The sequence below is a fragment of the Pollachius pollachius genome (assembly GCF_949987615.1).
Source record: "Pollachius pollachius genome assembly, chromosome: 14".
NCBI lineage: Eukaryota > Metazoa > Chordata > Actinopteri > Gadiformes > Gadidae > Pollachius > Pollachius pollachius.
The window spans coordinates 2,942,722-2,964,627 of NC_136947.1; the positions used below are offsets into that span (position 1 = coordinate 2,942,722).

Below are 21,906 nucleotides of genomic sequence, written 5' to 3' on the forward strand. Positions count from 1 at the left end.
CGTGTGCGTCGGACCCAAAGACAAAAACGCAAACAAAAACACCCCCTCATTCGATGGGGTTTGGACTGTTGTCCATTGACGCTCGGGTTTTGCTATTTTTAGCCGTGCACAAGCGGAGTCGGCGCTGACAGAAGGTGCTTTGATAGGAGACTTGGCTGGACGTGTTTAAATGTTATCCAACCTTCCATTCAAGTCACTTTCCATTCAGAGAATTGTGACGGGGAGCGCGTGTTTTGTTTTATAGTCCCCCTACCCTACCCCCTCCCCATGTTCCAACCTCAACCGAGCCCCCCAGGCTGAAAGTGGGACAGGCCGCCCGGGGACTATTTTGGGACCATGTCGTGTAGCGGTCCGTGCGGACACTGAACAGAGTCGGTGGGGGGGCATCACGATGTATTTGAACCTTTTTATACAACGCCCTTCAGAACCGTGACTTGATGCAGCCCCGGGGGGGGGGGGGGAATTGGCGGGACTTGAAATGAAGCAGACCCCTTTTTTTGTTTACACTGGATTCGGTCTGACTTTCAGGAGTGTCTCCGCTCCTCTCTCTCTCTCTCTCTCTCGCTCTCGCTCTCGCTCTCGCTCTCGCTCTCTTACTCTCTCTCTGTCTGTGTGTGTGTGTGTGTGTCTCTCTCTATCTCTCTCATACTCTCTCTGTCTCTATCTCTCTCCCTCTTTGTCTTTGTCTCTCTCTCTCTCACTCTCACTCTCTTACTCTCTCTGTCTCTATCTCTCTCTCTTTGTCTTTGTCTCTCTCGCTCTCTCTCCATGTCTATCTCTCTCTCACTCTCTCTCTCTCTCTATCTCTCTCTCTCTCTCCATGTCTATCTCTCTCTCTTCCTCTCCCTCTCTCTCTCCCTCTCTCTCCCTCTCTCTCCCTCTCCCTCTCGCTCCCTCTCTCTCGCTGTAGGAAGTGCCCAGTGGGCTGCCTGATGGATGCGTTTGGTTCTCCAGGTCCACCTCCATGTCTGCACATTGTTCTGTGTCTGGGCCCGGGGAGCTGAACCTTAGGCTCAGATGTTTCCACCAGGTGACACGTTGACTCTGGGACTTGTTTCTGTTGTTCCTGGTGTTTATCGCCCTCCCCCCTTTGGACTCGATGGGGTGTGGACAGTCGTTGTTATTGTCGTCCATGACACTGTACCGTCGTTGAAGCTGCGATGGGGCATCGTTACCGTCCAGTTGGGGGGGGGGAGTTTTGTCTTCGTGGAAACGTATGAATGAGGTCGACCTCAGTTGTGTGATCTGTCGGACAATGTGGATTGGTTGGTTCGTAATTTGTCTCGCCCCCCCAGTGAGATTAGAAAAATTGTCAGGCCTTGGGATGTCATGGATTGTAGAAGACTTCAATCTACGAATGAAGACTTAACTATTGAGGGGAAGTGATGAGATGTCTTTCAGGGTTTTCCATCTCTCCAAACGAGGCGAATGGAACGATCAAGGTTGTAAATCTGGAAAAATACTCGTTGTCCACTCAATGGATCAACCCTTCGGAAAAATTTGGGTTGGACTATAAAGTATTAAAAGAGAAGTCATGAAGAGTTTCAGGGGAGGGGGGTTAACCATGAGCCAGGGGTACTGGGACCCTGCAGGAAGCACTCCCCGTCAGCGAACAGTAACGCTTGACATAAGCATACGCGCGCTAGTCGGACACTTGCGCTACGTGCTTCCAAGTGCCCTTCCTCGGAACATCCAAGCACTGCATGTCTCAGTACGGTTCTGCACGTGGCCGCCGGACCAATTGCACTGGCATTAAAGAACCACTGTTTCAAAGCGCCCCAGTGCCAGTCAATGGGACGGTACGGCGAGCGTGCTGCCCCGGCTGTTATGCCAGGCCCGGGCGGTTTGAAAATATGGAAACTATTGATCGGACTCCCCCCGCTGCTAATTAAAGATGGCCCACTATTTGTAAAAAGTCAACCCAATTATCAAATGAGCAGATGAGGCTAGGGCCGCTGTCATTGGTGTGAAGGTTGCCTGTCTCTGCCAGTGGCTGGTGCTTCTCCTGCTTTTGGCCCCCCCCCCCCGCATCCAATCCTTGCGTCTTCACACCGCCGCGGTCGGACTCATGTGCCGTGTTCCGATATCCATACTTCCACGAGTACACGTGAACGTAGTACACTATCCGCACTCACTAAGTGCGCTGATTTTCAGATGTCAGTGTCGTTCCGAATCGAATACTCCGCGGTGCTCTGACCGGAAGTTACGATCGCCGCCGGTCCTCCCCCGCAATAAACATCCCGGCTTTGAACGGTGAACTCTTTACGCCTAGCAACTATAAAAAGCTGTAAAAGCTACAAAATGCATCCATTAATGCAGGCTATGTGTGAAATGCGCAGACGTTGGCTCAGCCCGGCTCCGCCCTCTTCCGCTACGTAGCTAAGATGGCTGCCGTTGAGTACGAAAAATGTACACCGATCCAATCTCTGTGGTTTGACCGTTTTGAGCACACCATTCCGGGTCCTTTCTGTACACTTCTTTTCGCCCTACGTACTCAAACTAAGTAATAGTGAGTGCGGATAGTATGGATATTGGAACACGGCATTGGGGTGTGCGTGGCGTCGGCGTTTGTGATGTAAGGCTACCCGTGTGTTACCATTGGAAATCACCAGATTGGTTGTTGCCCCCAGACAGCGCCCACTGGAGCCGTGTGCGGTCTTTGTGAAGCCCCTGAGGCCTGATGCGGGCTCCGTCCCGTGTGTTGCTCTTTGTCCGTTGTGTGGTTATGTTTGTCTTTTGATTGTTTGTGTCTGTTTGTTTTGAGGTGCTCAACGAATCTGACCTGAAAAGCTGTGGTTTTGTAATGCTGGCAAAGTTTTGCCAAGGCTTCTGCATCCGAAGCAGGGGTTCCAAGGGCTTCCCCTCCCCCCCCCCCCCCAAACTGAAGGCCTATACTGTCCTTGCTAGCCCCATCACCACCACTACCAGCACCACCACCACCACCACCACCACCAGCAGCAGCAGCAGCACCACATTCTACTTTCCATCTCGCCGTCCCTCATCCCATCTCTTTCCCTATTGCCGTCTCTCCCCCTCTCCCTCCCTTCCTCCCCCTCCCCTCCTCTTCCACCTTGTCATGGTGTGTGTTGGATGGGCTCCGCCACATGTGACCTACACCACGTGGGCCTCCAGCTCAAGAGAGGCCCCTGTAGGCCCCCAGGCCCAGCTAACCTCCACTTCCCCTCACTGTGTGTGTGTGTGTGTGTGTGTGTGTGTGTGCGCATGTTTGTGCGTGTGGGTGTGCGTATGTTTGTGCGTGTGGTCGTGCGTATGTTTGTGCGTGTGGGTTTGTGCCTATTTGTGCTTGTGTGTGGGTGTGTTTGCCTGTGGTTGTGTGTGTGTGTGTGTGTGTGTGTGTGTGCCTGTGCCTGTTTCCCCTGACAGTTCACCTAATTGACCCATCAGGTCAGACTTGTATAGGGCTTGCTTCATATGCACAGCGTTCAAAGCAGGGCAGATCCCCTCACGCACACACATGTATGACACAGAGGACAAACATTTGTTTTTTAATTCAGTCTGAAGACCCAAAACGTAAATCTTTAAATAAATCAGGACAGAAAAAGTGTGAGGAGTTAAAGAAACTGATCTTTCTCTGTGTGATCTGTAGGCGACGGTGTCTCTTTTCTGGGCAAGCATGATCTTCCGATCCTCTGTGATGAGGCTAGAAGGCCGTTCTCTATTTTCCCATCATCGTTGCGGCGGTACCACTAAGACATAGTGGAGCCTTACTGTACGGTAACCCTTCCCAGTTACCGTACAGCTTCTAATATTACAAGGTACTACTCGGGACGCAGGAGATAATCGATTCAACCCATTGGGGTGGGGGAATATACGATACACCTGTACATATTACAGCAATTTCCCTTATCCTGTGGTTGACATAAACTTTAACAGGCCGAGAAATTCGTCCAGCACTATTATTTCGGCCCTTGGGCCCACCAGTGTTGGACCTACGGGACATTCGGGGGTAGTCACTGGTTAGCATATCAACAACAATGGAAAAACAAGGCGACCAACGGATCCTTGAATCCTGCGTCAGATCCTCTGGAACGGGTAGCATGGTGGCGCTCTACATACCTGTATCAGCAGTTGTTTTGGCTAGTTCATCTAAGGGCTATCATTCCCCCCTTTGACACGTTGTCCCGAACATGTGTCCGAATGGCAAAGATAAAACAATAAACATAAAGGCAGGCAAGGACGCTCATTCAGCACGCTATAGTGCACCAGCTGATTTCCATGACGCTCGCTGTGAAGGGATGTGTGTGTTCATGTCAACCTAGAGTAAGGGAGGCCGTGAAGGCCTTTTAAAGTTCTTATGAAGGCAGTGTCTGCTGCTGGTGTCCCATTCACCAAGTCGGGGTCAGGCCACACTTTATGTTTATTAAGAATTTCCCCTTGGGGACAATAAAGTCTAAAGCCTAGAGTCTAAGTCTTGTCGTTGGTGATGTCTCGGAGTGTCCGTGCTCAATTTGAATAATAAACGATTACTGTACTGTGTGCAGAAGCCCGTCGTTTCAAAGAAGCCCATCTTTTGTTTGGTTTTTTTAGTAGTCAATGTACTTCCTCCTTGGAGGACTAAAGGAGCGAAATGGTCGTGCAGCACTGTCTAGTTATTTAAAATACCCTTGTGGCATCGTAATCCACATATATGTTTTACAATTTACACTCGGTGTACCCTGTACTGGGGATGTCTTGGCCTGTGACTTGATTTAGGAGTCACCACCAGGGGGTCCGCATTTTGTGTGTGGCCCTCATCATACTTATTTTCAGCCCACAGGTTGGGAGGGACCTCAGCCAGGACCATCGTGGGTCATCCACGGTCATCCGTAGGAGTGAAAGCTTAGGCGACTCCCTTTTACCACGCATTTGGTGGACGCGTGTGTGCTCTCGAAAGCTCAGCCCCAGACTGAGTGTCTCGCACAGTGTCTCGTTTGTCCCGTTGCGGGGGACAAATATTGTCCCTTGCGTAGCCCCCCCTCCCAATGCCATGCGTCTCCCCCCCCCCTTACAGCCCGTGAGCCTAATTCAGCCCATGTCAAGTCTTGGTTCTACATGACGCTGATGTGGTGTGGAGCCTGGAACATCGTTAAACCTCACAGAACAAAACTTCCAACGGAACAGGCCACTGTAATCAGGCAGAATGTCTAATTTCTACAGTGACATTTCAGCCTTTAACATTAGGAGGTTATACACCCTTCTCTGTACTTCCTCAAACCTTGCTCATGGTCCGTCATCGGACATTCTGGCAGTACGGTGCATATCATCAGTGGGCGTGTGTTACACTTCTGGCTGACTCTGCATGCAGTGGTATGCGTCTGTTATCAGTATGTCAGCCATTGACCCCGGTCCCCCTGGAAGCAAGTCCCATGAATGAAAGTATCCTGGTGAGCGTAATGCACACAAGTGTGCTCGGATGGGGGTGGTTTGCATCGGAAGTAACCGTGAGGCCGATGTCGGTGCAAAAGAAACTCAGCCCTAGGTGACACCTCAAATCTCTCCCCAACACGGTTTGTCAGACACATTGGTTTCGACAGAAAAAAATAATGTTTGAGTGGTTTGTGTACACTCCTTTCCAAAAAGGGTTGTACATAAGGACCACCCAATTTCGTTTGATTTCTCCATTCCTTGTTGGACAACACTGAATGTGTTGCCTCTGAATCGACCAGGAATGTTGTACTTTTACCATTCACAATTATGTTGGTCTTTTGGAGCTGATCAGGTCGCGTGAAGCTAATGAGAACCAATCCTTTGGATGTGGTGCTTGTGTACGTTTTGAGGCAAAGATTACGATTCCCGATGTTTTTTTCCGGCTTTGTTTGTGTCATAGTGCACACATACCCTTGGACCTGGCCTGCCCCTGCGTCCCGTCCATTCGAATGCCCCTATCCACCTCTGCCCCTTGGGGGATGTCACATCACAGGCAGGTTAGCCATGGCGCTACAACGGAATCAGACCTGTCCCCGGCTTGGGAAGCCCTCCGAGGAACATGGTCGTCCCTCTGGACATGTCGCCACCTTGGTCCCTGAAGGGACGGACAGGCTTGGGGTTCTCCAGGGCTTCTATTCGGGCGAGGTAAAGCCTCTTGGTCGTCGCTTCGATCTGCATGGCTGGCGTGACCCGTTGTGCGGCGAGTCTTGGCGGTACGCCAACCGATGCAATGCCTCGTGACCAATCCTCTTCCACTTTTGCCATCTTGGTATGGGGTTTGCTCCTGCCTCCTTGCTCTCCAAGTCAGGGTAGAGGTTGATGGACGGAGCGGTGGCCCGAGCGTTGTCATACGACGGAGTTGGGGGAGCATTCACACACGGCTCACCGGGGCAGTCCAGGTCTGCCTCTAGAACTCGGGTGTCATTGAGATCAAAGAGCTCTACGCCCTGCACTCTCTGTCCCGGGCTGATTATTTCCTTCTATCCTGGCCCCCCTCCCTCTAACGCATGAAATGCACCCCGCCATATTCTTGTAACGTCACACACATCGTGGTCTCACCTGGCCGGAGTCTCTTGCCCTCAGGACACCGTACTGAGGAACCCCTGATTCTATTCCAGTCTCGCCCGAGTAAGCGGGCCACAGTCATCCGGTGGTGTCGCTCCGTGGCGCGGTCCTAAGCCGTGCTCGTGTTCCCCTGTCTCGGAGTATTGATTTTGTAGAATTTCCCAAATTGTCGTCGCAATTCCTTCATAAGGTTCTGCGTCAAGGACAGATGAGAGTGCTGAATGCAAAAAAAGCACACAAAACTGGTAGGAAATAACCTATTTAATGTATGCATACACTCGTCTCCTCTCTAGCAGTGTGAGCCCTGAACACAGTTTCAACCCCCTCCCTTCAATGCAATTATCCTCACATCAAAGGAGGGAGATGTTGGGGCGCCCGGTGTCTCACCGGGTAGAGCGTGTACCACATAGGCTCAGTCCTGAACGCAGCGACCCGGGTTCGAGTCCCGCCCGTGGTCATTTGCTGCATGTCCTCCCCTCTATCTCCCATACCTTCCTCTCTATCTCAGTCTATAATAAAGCATTAAAATGCAAAGATAAATCTTTAAAAAAGGAGGGGGATGTAAACCTAAAGGCCAGAGGCCCATGCTTCGTTGCCAATACGCCAAACTCTATTTGTTTGTGGTCGGCAGTGGTGGCCAGCAGTTACGGAGCCTACCCCACCTTTGTTCGGTTTGGTCCAGGCCATATGGGAAAACATACAGTGGGGCTGAGATAATACAGCATGAGAAAGCAAATGTGAAAATAGGGAAAAGCCTAAAACATCGATTTTCCATTACAACCATCCATCGCTGCGTTCAGAAAGGAGCCGCTCTGTCAGAAGTGGCTGTGTGGCGGAGTCTGCTCTACCATGCCAACTGGTGCAAATGGTTTTGCGGGGAACTCAGACCAGAATGGGACTTGTTCTACTTCACACTAGACCAGTACGTTCGGCAGTCCCCAAAAACCGCCCGGCCCAAGCTTTTAATAAGGCATTCGATGATCAGTCTTTTTTTGTATGTCCTGGATGTAGTGGTGGCTGTGAATGAGAGGCCAGGCTATATTTGGATCTTCAGTGCTCTACCAATAGCACTTATGTCACATGGCAGTCACAAAGCGCTCAGTAATTATAACCTAGGGTTTTTTTCCCTCACCAAGATGGCTGACTATAAATACTCCCACATTGTTGCAGTGATGGGGAATAAACTGGAGCTATTTTTGCAATGTTTTGTTTCAGTTTTGTGTGTGTGTGTGTGTGTGTGTGTGTGTGTGTGTGTGTGTGTGTGTGTGTGTGTGTGTGTGTTTGTGTGTGTGCGTGTGTGCGTGTGTGCAATGTTTGGTGTGTGAATGGGTTCAAAGCTAGTTTAGGGATTTGTTTTACTTGTTTGTTCATTTTTTATATTTAAACTTTTAGCGTGTTCAGAAGTGTAAACGTTGGTCAGCTTTGCGTGTGAAGAGTTTTGTAGACCTTTTCCATTCAAAGTCCAAATATTGAAAGATTACTATCACGATAATAAATCATATTATCTATTTTATAATGTTATAGCTAGAAAGGGATCTACGCTATTCATTGATGAGCTCTTTTGATACAGTTCACAAATCCAATATTTTTGCATTTTCTGGAGTAAAGGTTGCAAAGGTTTGCTTTTTGTTGTGCATGAATAGAGTTGTTGGAAGAGCAATGAGAGAAAGTATGAGGCTGTTTTTCTCTCGCACACACGCAAACGCACACAAAAGCACGTGCACATGCACACACGAGCGCACACACACAAACACGCACACACACAAAACTGTTCTATCGTTGTGTGGTAAATCTTTACATTTCTGGGGAAGTTGGTAATATACGTAAAGCAAATATGTTTTGGTAACGTGACTACATTTTTCTCCCGATAAATCTCATAGTAGAATTTTGGAGATGTTGAAAGCTTTATTGTTAGGACAGTATCTATTTCAAAGTAAAGGCCCTAAAACTCAGACAGAGATTGTAACTTCACCGGGCGAGAGACAAACGGACGTTCTCTGCAGTGGCGCGCGCACAGGCATCCTCTGGGCTGAATCTGTAACCGTCCTACCACATGAGTGCTGTGGCTCTCGTCATGTGCTGAGCACTGCTTCCCTCTTGTCTTCTCCACGCTCTGGGTTAGTTCCCTTTGCCCTCCATGTTGCCGAACACAAACATCTTATCTTTGTTTATTCGGATGACTTTGACCGATCTTTTTATATATATATTTTTGGACTTAAACGTTTGACCCCGTTTGAGGCATTTTGATTTGATGTCATTTGACCATCTGACAACAGTAAACACATCCAGGTTTATTGGTAGGTTTATTAGAACTGCTTGTTTGAAATGAAATGACCCCAAAAATGTCAATGGAGTCATCAATTATTATGTAGGGCTGGGCAACAATGATATAATTAGCCATGCTCTATGATTCATATCATTTGAAATATTTGTTTGCACTTATTAACCTTGTAAATAAGTGCATGTATATAAAAATACATAATGTTATAGATATATATAATCTATAACTTCACATATGATGTAGGATGGATTCTGTTAAAGAGAGGGCGCTCCTACGAAGGCCATTCAGTCGACAACCAGTGTTCAGCCTGCACCAGACAGCACCGCGGCCTAGTCGTTGTGACGGTGTATTCTCCCCCGTCTCTGTGAGGAAGCCCGCCTTCCTGTTCGCCGTGCTGCTCAGAGGCCCAGCTGCTATCGCTACCAACAGCTATGCAACAGCTAATGCTACGGCTAATGCTAGCGCCTGCACATGCATGCTCTCCTTCTCCTCGTAGTGGAGGGAGAGGGCCATGGCAAGCTGTCTAACCTCCTCAATAACGGCCTTATGTAATCGCTCCTGCTGGAGAGACCAAAATAGCCCGTGCTGAGCAGCCATGCCCTCTGCTGGTCATAGGCTGTACTGGCAACCCTGTCTAGGGGGGAGAGAAAAATAAATCGGTGGGTGCCTTGCTGGGGAAGGAGAGGGGTTGATAGGGGAGGAAGTCGGGGTGTTCGGTGGGGGTGGGGGGGGGGTACTCGGTTGCTTGCTGAGAAGCTAGTAGTTAAGCTAGCCGTCGTAGATATTCTCTAATTCGGGGCCGACCACAGCTGTCGCTTGTGATTAAACAGCTGCTGGGAATTTGACGTACATATTTACATTCCATCAACGTGGAACCGTTGGGATGTTGGACTCTTTTGGGCCGTTTTGTTTTCATGTTTCTGTTTTCCGTTTGCCGCCAGATGCATTCTGACACCCTCTACTGCTGGAGTTGTGTCGACGAGCAGAGGTTGTCATAGAATAGGAGCGATCAATGGTTATGCCCTGTTTAACCTCTGAACCGGTTATCAGACCATGACATTAGTTCTGTCTTTTGCTCCACAGTTTCCTGGACAGAATTGACTCCGTAAGACAGAGTGAATACACACCGACGGACCAGGTCAGTCTCTGGAGTATTATCTGTGTTATTTTGTCTTTATCTTGTTGTTGGTCCCCCCCTCTGTGAAGGGTTTTGTTTAGTGTTCCGACTCAGCTGTGTAATTGTGTTGTTTTGCTTTGTCCTCTTCTGTTTCTCCAGGACCTGCTACGCTGCCGAGTGTTGACTTCAGGGATTTTTGAGACGAGGTTCCAAGTAGACAAAGTCAATTTTCAGTAAGTATCTGCAGGTGCCATCGGTGCTAAACATGAAGTGATGTCATGCTGGCACAGAGGCTCTTCCTGCACATTGGGTTTACTTTTTTGCAGATACCAATAAGACATTTTTACAATTAGACCCATCACCAGACAATAAGTGGTGATGCCTAAAATGTATTGGGTTATATATATCATATAAATATATGTCAAAATATATTCCATCTATGGTATAGCTGAGCTGCTATGATATTCGACATTGTAGGTCCAAATTCATCTTCTTTTTTCAGGTTGTGAAATTAGAAATGGGGTTATACATTTTAATTTAGGTATTAACTTGGAGGATATTTTGCTGCAAAGCTGTAAATGGTGAGTTTTTGGTATGGATTTAAGGATGCTTAATTTCTAAAGTTCATAAATACATTGACTGGGCTTATGACCAGTAAACTATATAAATCTTAATTCTTTAATATTTATTTGAGTGCCACCATTCTACCATTGGGCTACAAGATAACTTGGACCTTTATTGCAAGATTCAAACCTTGTTTCTTTGCAGTGTGTCAACAGACACACTAAAACAATTAAGATAAGATCTTCAATGATCAATTTGTAATTAAAGTCAATATACATCTACAAAATGTTTTAAAATGACTTTTCTGTGGATATATCAATTGAGCTTGTACATTTCCGTCCTCAAACAGTTACAGATGACAAGTCTAATTAACAGGTCAACAACTGATGATAAATTATATGATAAATAATATTATCGTTAGTAGTCTTATCTACTGAGCGACATACGCCGAGAGATTCCAGCCATGTGAGGCTTTGTGGCACAATCGAAACAAAAAGGATGAACAAGAAGAATCACATGAACCTATTAATGACGATTGATCGTAACGGTCAAAGTAGGGCCTCATTGTAGAGCTCCCAGATGCTCGGCTGTTATTATCCGCAGCGTTATCCATAGTGTCCCCCCCTACTCACGATCCCACGGAGGTCTAGAGGCCGCGTGGCTCAGCTTGACCACCAGAGCGGCCGTGATGGCCCCTCTGAGGCCCGTGGTCCAGAGTGCGTCTTATGCCGCCTTCAAAGCGGCTCGGCGGTTCGGAAACTCTTACGTGTCTTTACGCAAACCTTGCGTAAAGACTCGTGTCTTTTCGCAAACCTTACCTTCCCCCGAAATAAGACTGTTCAGGAAACGCACCTCAGAAGTCCGTAGGCTATGACATAAAACCGGAAAAACAGATCGTTCGTGAGACTAGATTTCATAGCAACAAGTATGGATGCCCGCAGAGATCTTTCTGCGCCTCTTTTGCTGAACCAGATGAATCAGTTATTAGAACTGCTTGCTATGGTTGAACATGAGCGAGAATTTATCAGGTGATGTTTATAATTGTAAGCTATACTGTAAAGTAATGCAAATGTTAGAATGGGTGTTAAGTTCGCCTCTTAATGCTTGCTGCAAGTTCACTTTAGTCTATATATGAAATGGGCGGCCATTGTTGTGACGTGATCTCGGAGGACTTGGTAGCTTTACTTCCGCGCGAAACTCAGAGCGAAACACTGGGTTTCCTACCGGAAACCCAGATTGTTTTGAAGGCGGCATTAGTTCCCCCTGTACGACATGTAGGAAGCGGAACAGGTCATATGCCGGGGACATAACCCCCCCCCCTCCTCCATCCCCTCCCCACCAGAGTCCCAGCCGAGTCATGTGACTTCAAAGTGCAGGCACAAGCCGTGATTGGCCACTGGCTACTGTTACAAAAGCAAGCAGTAAAGATTTGAGGGAGCGTTGTCTAATCTCTCAGGCCGCGGTGACCCATTTCCAGGGCAGCTAGACACAACAGACTTGTTCTGCTGTTTGAAATGGCTCTTTGTATTGATTATATCACGCCCTGGGTGATGGATAAATGTGTTCTGCCCCGACTTCCCTTGCCACGATTCAATCTGAGCTTTTAAGGGTTTTCGGTTCACCAACGGGCTTTGATGATTTCCAAGAAATCACAATTGTGCAGGAACTTAAGCGCTGATGTCAGATGATATATTTATGTTTTTTTTTTTAGTTCATGAATCTTAACTCTTTATTTCCAAGATTGCCGAAACCGCATGGAGCATTTTATGTAACCACTTACTGAGAAGAGAAACAAGATACTTTTATATGTATATAATATATATATATATATATGCATATAATTTAATTAATATAGTTTTATGTATACATGTATGTATATATGTGTATGTATATATATATATATATATCTATGTATATATGTATTAATATTAAAAAAAACCTCATTTCAAGAGGAGTTTGATGCGTTTGTCATGTTGTTGTGATCCTTTGTGCCGGAAGTGTGTGTACTCTATTTGGCCACAAGAGGGCGCCGTCGGTCCATCTTTGACGCTTGTGACCTAACTAAACGCTGTTTCTCCTCCACAGCATGTTCGATGTTGGGGGCCAGAGAGATGAGAGGAGGAAATGGATCCAGTGCTTTAACGGTAAGTCCCCCACTCCTCTGGGTCTTCTTGACCATTCCAGCGCCACAAAATAAATGCCCTCCTTCCACTTGTGTTTGCTTCACCACATAGTCCGACTCAGTTGATAGGTTGGACCTTAACGAATAAATAGCCCCAGGTGTTTGCCTTAAAATGCTGAAGGGCACTTTTAGTCTCCTGACCTTTAAAGTACCTTCTTTATTTACATCACACCATAGGAACCTTTTACCAAGAATAACCAGATGTAATACACATGGGTTCAGAGTCCTACCCATGATCACACATGTGGACTATGGACCGTGATGCTGATGTACTGATCGACGTCACAACTTGTGCACGACATGGGCTGAGGTGTCTTTAAGGGGCATCCTGAAGTCATTCTCGTTGGCGGCGCCTATGGCCAAAAAAACAGGACATCGTTACACAAACACGGGAGCTGGAGAGTGTGTCGCGCCCACTCTGGTGGATTAACCAACGCCAGGTGATGGGAAACAGATCACTAACCGTTCGTCGCTTGTGATTTGAATGCATGGCGGGGAAGGCAGCCACCGAAACCCAGGTCCTAACATTCATCATATGCAAAAGATGGAACCGCAAGTTCGTTCGTTAGCGGATCATACATGCTCTGTCGCAGTGTATGTGACTCAGCTGACGTTTATTCAAACGAGAATCTTTGGAATTCTTTGAGCGTTTGCCACTTTAAAACGCATTTCAACCGATTCACACTCCGCCCACTGCAAACTGACGTGACACTGTTACGGAAGTAAAGTTTGCGCAAACGAGCTGTTCAACGCACTTATTGAGGGGCGATTTCAGCGGGCGCGAAAACAACCTCTTGCCCGGACTTAGATTTCTCTAGATCAGCAGGTGTAAAACATTTATGCATACGTCATATAACATTCTAAAGCAAAGGGGAAAGTCGAAAAGCATGATATGAAAGCTGAAAGTTGTGACGTGAAGGATTCACGGTTCTTCTGTTCATGGCAGACGTGACTGCGATCATCTTCGTGGTGGCCAGCAGCAGCTACAACATGGTAATAAGGGAAGACAACGACACAAACCGGCTACGGGAAGCTCTGGACCTCTTCCGCAGTATTTGGAACAACAGGTCAGTCTGCACTGGGACAACAGTTGAAGATAAAGAGTTACTGTCGCTTTGTTTTGTAGATTCATGGTCAATGGATTGGGTCCTTCGGTTTTTAGGATTTGCTGAAGTTTGTTATTTCCAGATCTGTCATTAATGCGTTTTACTAGTGTCCCAGACTACTCATCCTCTCAATACAAAGACACATAATAAATACTTATACTGTAACTGTAATGCAACTCACTATGATTACTCAAATGCTGATATTAATATTCTTTTTTTTTTTTTTAATCATTTCTTCCGCCTGTACCGAACAGGTCAGGCCCCTGGGTGGTTCAACCATTAAGCGTGGTGTCTGTTCTCTTGCAGGTGGTTACGCACTATATCGGTCATCCTATTCCTGAACAAGCAGGACATGCTGGCTGAAAAAGTATTAGCTGGGAAATCCAAAATCGAAGACTACTTCCCTGAATACGCTCGCTACACCATACCAAATGAAGGTTTGTGCCTCTCTAGATAAATCCTATCCACATACAGGCGCTTACATGAGTTGCATGAATTTTTGAATCCCGCTTCAAGGTGCGATTTGAAACACGGTTGTGAACTTGAGATGAACAGACAGTAGATGTCGATCACCATGGTCCAAACCCCCTTCGGCGCTAGTGTACCCCATGTTCAATCGAGATTACCTAGAAATCAGTTATTGTCGGAACAGAATCTCTTACGGCAGTGTTGTCATGTCACAGTTGACTCATACGTGACCCAATTTGACGTAAACCGATGCAAAGCAAGGGAATCTAGATGCAATCTAGATTCAAGTTGAGTTGTTGAATCTAGATATGAATCTATACACAGGACTCGTGCTGTTTTATATCGTGGTGTGTCAACTGAGTTGTCCCTTTTTATGTTCTTTTTTATCTTTAGCAACTCCTGAACCAGGTGAAGACTCGAAAGTAACGAGAGCTAAGTTCTTCATCCGCGATGAGTTTCTCGTAAGTATCCACCCAGGTGTATATCAGACTTAGCTTTCTGATGTACTTGCCGGATGTATTTCCATCTGTAGACCTTTAATATGCACCAACAATTAAGCAGTTTTGTAGCTTACAAACATTTAAAAAGGAGAAAGTCAACACATTGTTCCAACAATTAAGCCAAGCTTGGTATGCTATCTGTCCTCTTATGCAGTAGCCAATATGTGGCAACAGCTAGCCTTTTCTTTTATAAATTTTTCAAAATATACATGTTTTATATCATTGTTTGGTAACAGTCCACCACCATATATACTTTAGATTTTTGCATTTCACCCTTACGTTTCCTACTTCCTTCTACAACAGGACATCTTGGAAGTTAAGCAGGTTACTTACCAGGACCAGTCGTTGAGAAATTCACACCCAAATGCATAACCACTCTTTACATATCCTTCTGGTAGACATTCGTGTATTTATATTTGTACTTGCGGGCCCCCCGCGAGGCATGGCATGTAGTCCCTGCCGAGTGGCGTTACGTCACCAGATCAACGCGTCATCACTGCAGAACAAACAATTCTTGGTAAAGATTACAAGCGAGCATCGCAGTAGTCCTCTTTGGACCAGGCTTGTGACGCAGATCACCTCGAAGGAGTACAAGACGCCATTCACATCCTAAACAGAGGCATATCTGCAGCGCGATAGCTAGCCCGCCTCACACAGGCTTCAGGCTGGGTTGCTGGGGAAGTGTAAAAAAAGTGGTCAGCGTTTGCTCAGGGAGCTTAAGAAAATCCAGAGAAAAAACACTCAAAATGGTGGAGATATGTTTACAGGACAAAAGTTAGTAAAGTTAAGAAACTAGGAACTGATACACTGAGAAACCAGGGAAGCTGATCACATGTGTCACAGCCCGGCTCAAGGGAATGACAAAGAGGAGACCACACATGGCTTTTAGTTTAACAGTAATCGTTTATTTAACGAACTTAAGCTAAAGTAAGTTAAAGTGATGCACGTAAATCAGTAATCAGTGCTGTGTGTGGATGAGTGGAGAAGGTGGTGTTTGTGCAAAGCAAAGCTAACCCAAAAACCTAAACAAACCATACGTCAAAGGGGATAGCAAGTGGCTGACTCCTACAGCTGATATACCTGAAGAGCTCAGGCAGCGTGGGTGTTAGCCATTACACTGATCACCTCCTGGGAGCCCGGCATTCAGGAGGTGCCAGGGGGCTGTCACACCTCCATAAGAACGGTGATCACCGCGTAGCCTGGAAGACAAAAAATGTTACATGGGTGGAACCATAAGTTACTGAACAATGCAACTTATACATCTTGAACTTTTTAGAAAAGTCGTATTACAGGTCTTGCAAAACCGTTACCATCTGACTGCAATAAAACCGCCCCAGCACAAACATTGCTGGCATCTGTCTGCAACTTGAAAGGTTTCCCCAGCTGAGGGGCAGCCAGGACAGGAGCTGAACACAGCTGCTGTTTCACTTTCTCAAAAGCTGCCTGACACTCGGGTGACCAGTTGTTCTTGGAATTGTGGAATTACCCACATTCAAAGAAGACTCAGACCGTCTCAGACGACAACAAACAAGCATGATAGGGTTTCAACAAATTAACTTATGTTTCAAAAAAACCTCACCAAACCACAAACGTTAACACCATACCAACCAACTCATCACCCTACTAACCAACTCATCACCCTACCAACCAACTCATCAACCTGCTAACCAACTCATCACCCTACCAACCAACTCATCACCCTACCAACCAACTCATCACCCTACTAACCAACTCATCAAACTACTAACCAACTCATCACCCTACCAACCAACTCATCACCCTACCAACCAACTCATCAACCTACTAACCAACTCATCAAACTACTAACCAACTCATCACCCTACTAACCAACTCATCTCCCTACCAACCAACCATAACACCATACCAACCAACTCATCTCCCTACCAATCAACTCATCACCCTACTAACCAACCCATCAACCTACCAACTAACTCATCTCCCTACCAACCAACCTTTACACCCTACCAACCAACCTTAACACCATACCGACCAACTCATCACCCTTCTAACCAACTCATCACCCTACTAACCAACTCATCTCCCTACCAACCAACCTTTACACCCTACCAACCAACCTTAACACCATACCGACCAACTTATCACCCTACCAACCAACCTTAACACCCTACCAACCAACCTTAACACTATACCAACCAACTCATCACCCTACCAACCAATTCTCAAAAGCTGATCCTTAGTGCAGCTATCAAGCAATGCCTCAGAAGGAGACCGAACAAATCTAGCTACGATAGAAGCCATACCGCTCCAACAATCGCAACCAAAAAGGTGCTTAGCAATATAAATACTAGCTAAAAGAAACACTGGAGCTTACCCTACCCTAGACTAGATAATGCCCAAAAGCTAACTATGTAACTCATCCCTAGTCTTCCTGTGATTACCGGCGGGGGGTATTTACTCACTGTAAGCCAGTGGGTCTGAAGAGCCCCTGCTATGCAGTCACCCTCTGAACACCCTAGACGTGATCCCGACCATATAGCTCTACCCGCTTTTACCACCACACAAAACAAAAAGGATGCAAACAAACTATTAGAGCAAGTTGCTAAGCCTGCCAGGAAAACTCCAGATATCCCCAAATCAAGAACCTATACCAAAATACCAGCACCTGTAGACGTACTCCAGACAATCTACCCCAATCCAAACAAATGCTCTCTCAAAAAAACTACCAAACTGTCATGTGTGATACTCCTCCAAAATGTCAAATTTACCAATCCAAACAATTGTTCACGAGCCCCCACTAGTCAAAGCCCGGCTCAAGGGAATGACAAAGAGGAGACCACATAGTTTAACAATAATCGTTTGTTTAACCAACTTAAGGTAAAGTAAGTTAAAGCGATGCATGTCAATCAGTAATCAGTAATGAGTGCTGTGTGGGAATGAGTGGAGAAGGTGGTGTCTGTGCAAAGCAAAGCTAACCCAACCCAAAAACCTAAACAAACCATACCTCAAAGGGGATAGCAAGTGGCTGACTCCTACAGCTGATATACCTGAAGAGCTCAGGCAGCGTGGGTGTTAGCCATTACACTGATCACCTCCTGGGAGCCCGGCATTCAGGAGGTGCCAGGGGGCTGTCACACCCATGTGACCAGAGTCCCCGCAGTGTGGGCAACACAGACCCGTCTCTCGAGCTCCGATCGGTCCGAAACAAAACCCATCATCTCCCACATTGTCTCCAGAACAGAGTGCCACTAACCCAGTCTCAAACATATGTGTGAATTGGTCTGAACAGCCGAAAAAATGCCTACTAATTCAAAAACCTACTAATTGGCGCGTAGCATAAAGGCACAGTCCTGAACGCAGCGACCCGGGTTCGATTCCTGCCCGTGGTCATTTGCTGCATGTCCTCCCCTCTATCTCCCATAACTTCCTCTCTATATCTCTCTATAATAAAGTCAAATAATATAAAAAGTAAAAAGTTAAAAAATAAACAAAAAGTATTTTTTAAAAGTGTGTGTGACGGCGGCCCCTCCCAGACGTGCCCGTTTCCCCCACGTCCCATCACGAGCACGTACTGCCACAAGTAGTACGCGCTCTTCGTTAAAATGGTTTCACAAACTAATCGAAATCATTTTTGAAACCTTCGTTTATTGTTTGGGCGTGAGTGAGGCCTTTGCTCCTGAGCGGGGAGCGATCTGTGTCTCACGTCTCCCTCCTCTCTCCTCCCCCCGGTGCTCCCCCCTCACCCCCAACAGCGGATCAGCACGGCGAGCGGCGACGGCAGACACTACTGCTACCCCCACTTCACGTGCGCCGTGGACACCGAGAACATCCGCCGCGTCTTCAACGACTGCCGGGACATCATCCAGCGCATGCACCTGAGGCAGTACGAGCTCTTGTGATGCGCCGTGGGGGAAACGACGCGCCCGGGCCAGGGGCGGCCTTCACACACTTTTTAAAAATAGTTTCTGTTTTCTTTTTAACTTTCTTTTGAATTTTTTTTTCTCCGTCGCTTTACCCCCCCCCCCCCCCCCCCCAAAACACCCACCACCACCACCACCACCGTTCTGCACCCTCAATGCTTCCCCCCACACCACACCGCTCCCCCAAACAAACCACAAAACTATTCCCCGACCCCGTCCCCGTCCCCGTCCCCGTCCCAGCTGTGGACTATGAAGTACTACTGAAGTGTGTCAAATCCTCTTCCTACTCTTAAGTTGCTTGTGTGTTTCCTTGGCCTGCTCTTGGACGGGCCAGCTGGGCGCTTCGATAACCCCGGACCAATGGAGAGCCGGGCGATCCACATTGGAGTCATCTCCCGCCCCCTTTTTAAAACAAATTGTTGTGCTTTTTTTCCCCCTTTTTTTTTTTTTCTTTCCTTTTGGGGCCTTCCTTTCGGAGGCCTTTGTGTAAAAAAAATAATTCTTCTTCTACTTCTTTTGGTTTTTTTCCGTCATTCCACGAAGCCTTGGGCTACCTCCTTCTGACCCCCCCATAGCTCCTCCTGCTGGACGCTGGCTCCGTGTCATTGGACCCAAAGGGGTGGGCGTGGTCGAGTAAGACACGCCCACAGGACCTCCTTTGCAGAGGCGAATGGTGGCGTCTGCATCAGTGCGTGTGTGTGTGAGTGTGGGAGAAAACCACAGAAGCAGAGGAACTCGTCCGTCTTCGTGTGTGTCACTCGCCCCAGTCACCAACATGATCTTTGCCCCCCCCCCCATCTGAAAAAAAAGACACATCTGCCATAAGTTTCTTCCTTCCCCCCCCCCCCCTCTCCACGCCGAAGACAGCAAGACGATGGAACAGAGAAAGATGAAGAAATAATGCACTTTGCATCAGGTTCCTTAATAACTTTGTATTCTATTGTTTTTCTTTTGAGGAAGTATACACACAATGTAGCATCAACAATATTTATTACTCTGTCACAACATTGCCGTGGACTCGCTGGCTGAACGGCTAAACGGCTGGCTGGCTTGCTGACTGGCCGGCCTGCTAACTTGCTAGCTGGCTAGTTGGCCGGCTGGCTAGCTGATTTGTCTGGAAGACTGGGCTGTCCGGCTGGCTGGCTGACTGGCTCACTGGCTGTCTGGCTGGTTGACTGACTGGCTGTCCGGCTGGTTGACTGGTTGTATGGCAGATGCTGAACGTTGGCCAGGTCACACGGAGAGGATAGGGGGCGGAGTCAGGCCTCATCATTGGTGTGACCAACACACACACACACACACACACACACACACACACACACACACACACACACAGGTGTCCGGAAGGACGGAGGGATGACGAGTGTATTGCAGAAGGGGGGAGGCGGTAGAAGACGAGACGATCGATTGGAACGGAAGACAAAACGAACGGACCTGAGCTTGTGGCCTCCTCTTCCTCCTCCTCCTCCTCCTCCTCCTCCTCCTCCTCCTCCTCCTCCTCCTCCTCCACCAGCTCCGCCTCCTGACTGGCTAACTCGCCCGCCTGCTCGTTCACTCGCTGCGGTATGAGCGATGCCTGGGCGGACGACAACAGAGAGCGGGAGAGAGAGGGCCCAGAGCTCCTCGGAGAGAGCCCCCCCCCCATCTCTCCCCCCCGCCGGCCCCCCCCCCTCTCTTCAGCCCAGAGGGGGGGGGGCCGGGGGAGGGGCTGGGACAGGCCGCTCCGAGAGAGAGCAAAATGTATTGTTTGTTTTCTTTCGGTTTGTTTTCTTTCTCCCCCCCCCCTTCCCCAACCATCAACGCCCCTCCCCGCCCCTCCTCCTTCTCCCATTTAACTTGTACACTGTGCAAGGTGGATCTATCCTGTACAGACTGTAAAATGTAATATTATTTTGTACAACTTTATTGAAAGAGAAACAAATCTACTTGTAGATCTTTGTGCCTTGATTATGGCTGTACCTGTAAATGAGCTCCGATGTAAGTATGTTTTTGACTGCGCTGTACAGCTTGATGTCAAACGCTCTATCAGCAGTCGCTGCTGAAAGGGGACTTTCTCTGTAGAGTTTAGTTTTTTTCTGGTTTATATAAAAAAAAAAGGAAATGATGTTTAGTAAAAAATAATAAAAAAAAAAATAGGGAAAAAATTCTAAAAACCTGTATACATTATGCAAATTAACCACTTACCTGCAGTGAATACCACATGTTGCAGCGCCATGCCTTTTATTTCTCTTCGTTCTTGGTTTGACTTCTTTTTTTTTTTCCTTCTCTTTTTTTTTTGTTTTCAATTTCACAGCTTTAAAAACGAACATTGGAAATCCATTGAAAAGTGTCCAAATTTGCAACCTGGTGTTGTTTTAATAGGAACCAACTTTTTTTTCTTCTTGTATTTAGTTTTTTTCCCGATATGAAGAATGCCTGAACCCTGTACTGATGTGTGTGCCTGTGCGTATGTGGGCGCATGTGTTCATTAAGCAAACATAGACTCACAGACGCATTGTGTGTGTGTGTGTGTGTGTGTGTGCGTTTGCGTGCGAGCGTGCGTGTGTGTGTATGTGTGAGTGTATATGTGTGTGTGTGTTTGTGTATGAGCGCGAGCGTGAGTTGTATGTGTGTGTGTGTGTAATCTTTTATAACTGTATGTACATGTAAATTTATAGGTCTATATAAATATATATGTACAATTATACATGTTTAATTCTGTGTGTGCCTAGGTGTACATACCTATGTATGTATACGGTAAATATGTATACATACACACATAGGAAAGCATGTTTTAGAATGGAGACGAATAAATGAGAGCGTGCAATATTATATTATTCCTTGGTCCCTTGGAGTCATACCCAATGGCACAGGCACTATGAATGTGTGAGCAGCACTCGACAACACAAGCTCTTCTCCCTGTACATGACTGCATCAGGCTCCTGTTCTGCTACAGTACACGTCCATCCCCCCAAACGAGAACGAGCGAGAGAGAAAGAGAGACAGAGAGTGAGAGAGAGAGAGAGAGAGAATTGACTGACGGTATGGAAAAAAAACAACTAAAAACTTTGTTTAGCCTGGGAGGATGATTAAATGACATTTTTATTTTTCTTTAAATAAAGAGGCACATTAGAGGACTTTGATTCATTTCCGACTGTGTGCGACTTTTGTATATGCCCTGGTGAGATGGATTTAAATTTTTTGGCACCGTGTTTTCATTGTTATTTTTATTGTTGGTTTACAGATGATAGTGATTTGAAATCAGTCAGCGTTTATATTCAATTTTAATTTTAACTTAATATAAAGTTTTATCGCCAG

At 46.9% G+C, this 21,906-nt stretch overlaps 1 protein-coding gene across 2 annotated transcripts in view; it reads left to right on the forward strand.

The window, feature by feature from the left end:
* Positions 1-21,722, forward strand: part of gnal2 (guanine nucleotide binding protein (G protein), alpha activating activity polypeptide, olfactory type 2) — a 48,426-nt gene extending 26,704 nt beyond the window's left edge. For both annotated transcript variants that reach the window (XM_079751467.1, XM_079751468.1), the window contains exons 6-12: positions 9,857-9,911; positions 10,050-10,123; positions 12,540-12,598; positions 13,583-13,703; positions 14,049-14,179; positions 14,604-14,671; positions 18,442-21,722. In XM_079751467.1, the coding sequence (XP_079607593.1) occupies positions 9,857-9,911; positions 10,050-10,123; positions 12,540-12,598; positions 13,583-13,703; positions 14,049-14,179; positions 14,604-14,671; positions 18,442-18,588 (655 nt within the window). In that variant the 3' untranslated portion in view covers positions 18,589-21,722. The remainder of the gene's footprint in view (positions 1-9,856; positions 9,912-10,049; positions 10,124-12,539; positions 12,599-13,582; positions 13,704-14,048; positions 14,180-14,603; positions 14,672-18,441) is intronic.
* Positions 21,723-21,906: the final 184 nt, after the last annotated feature.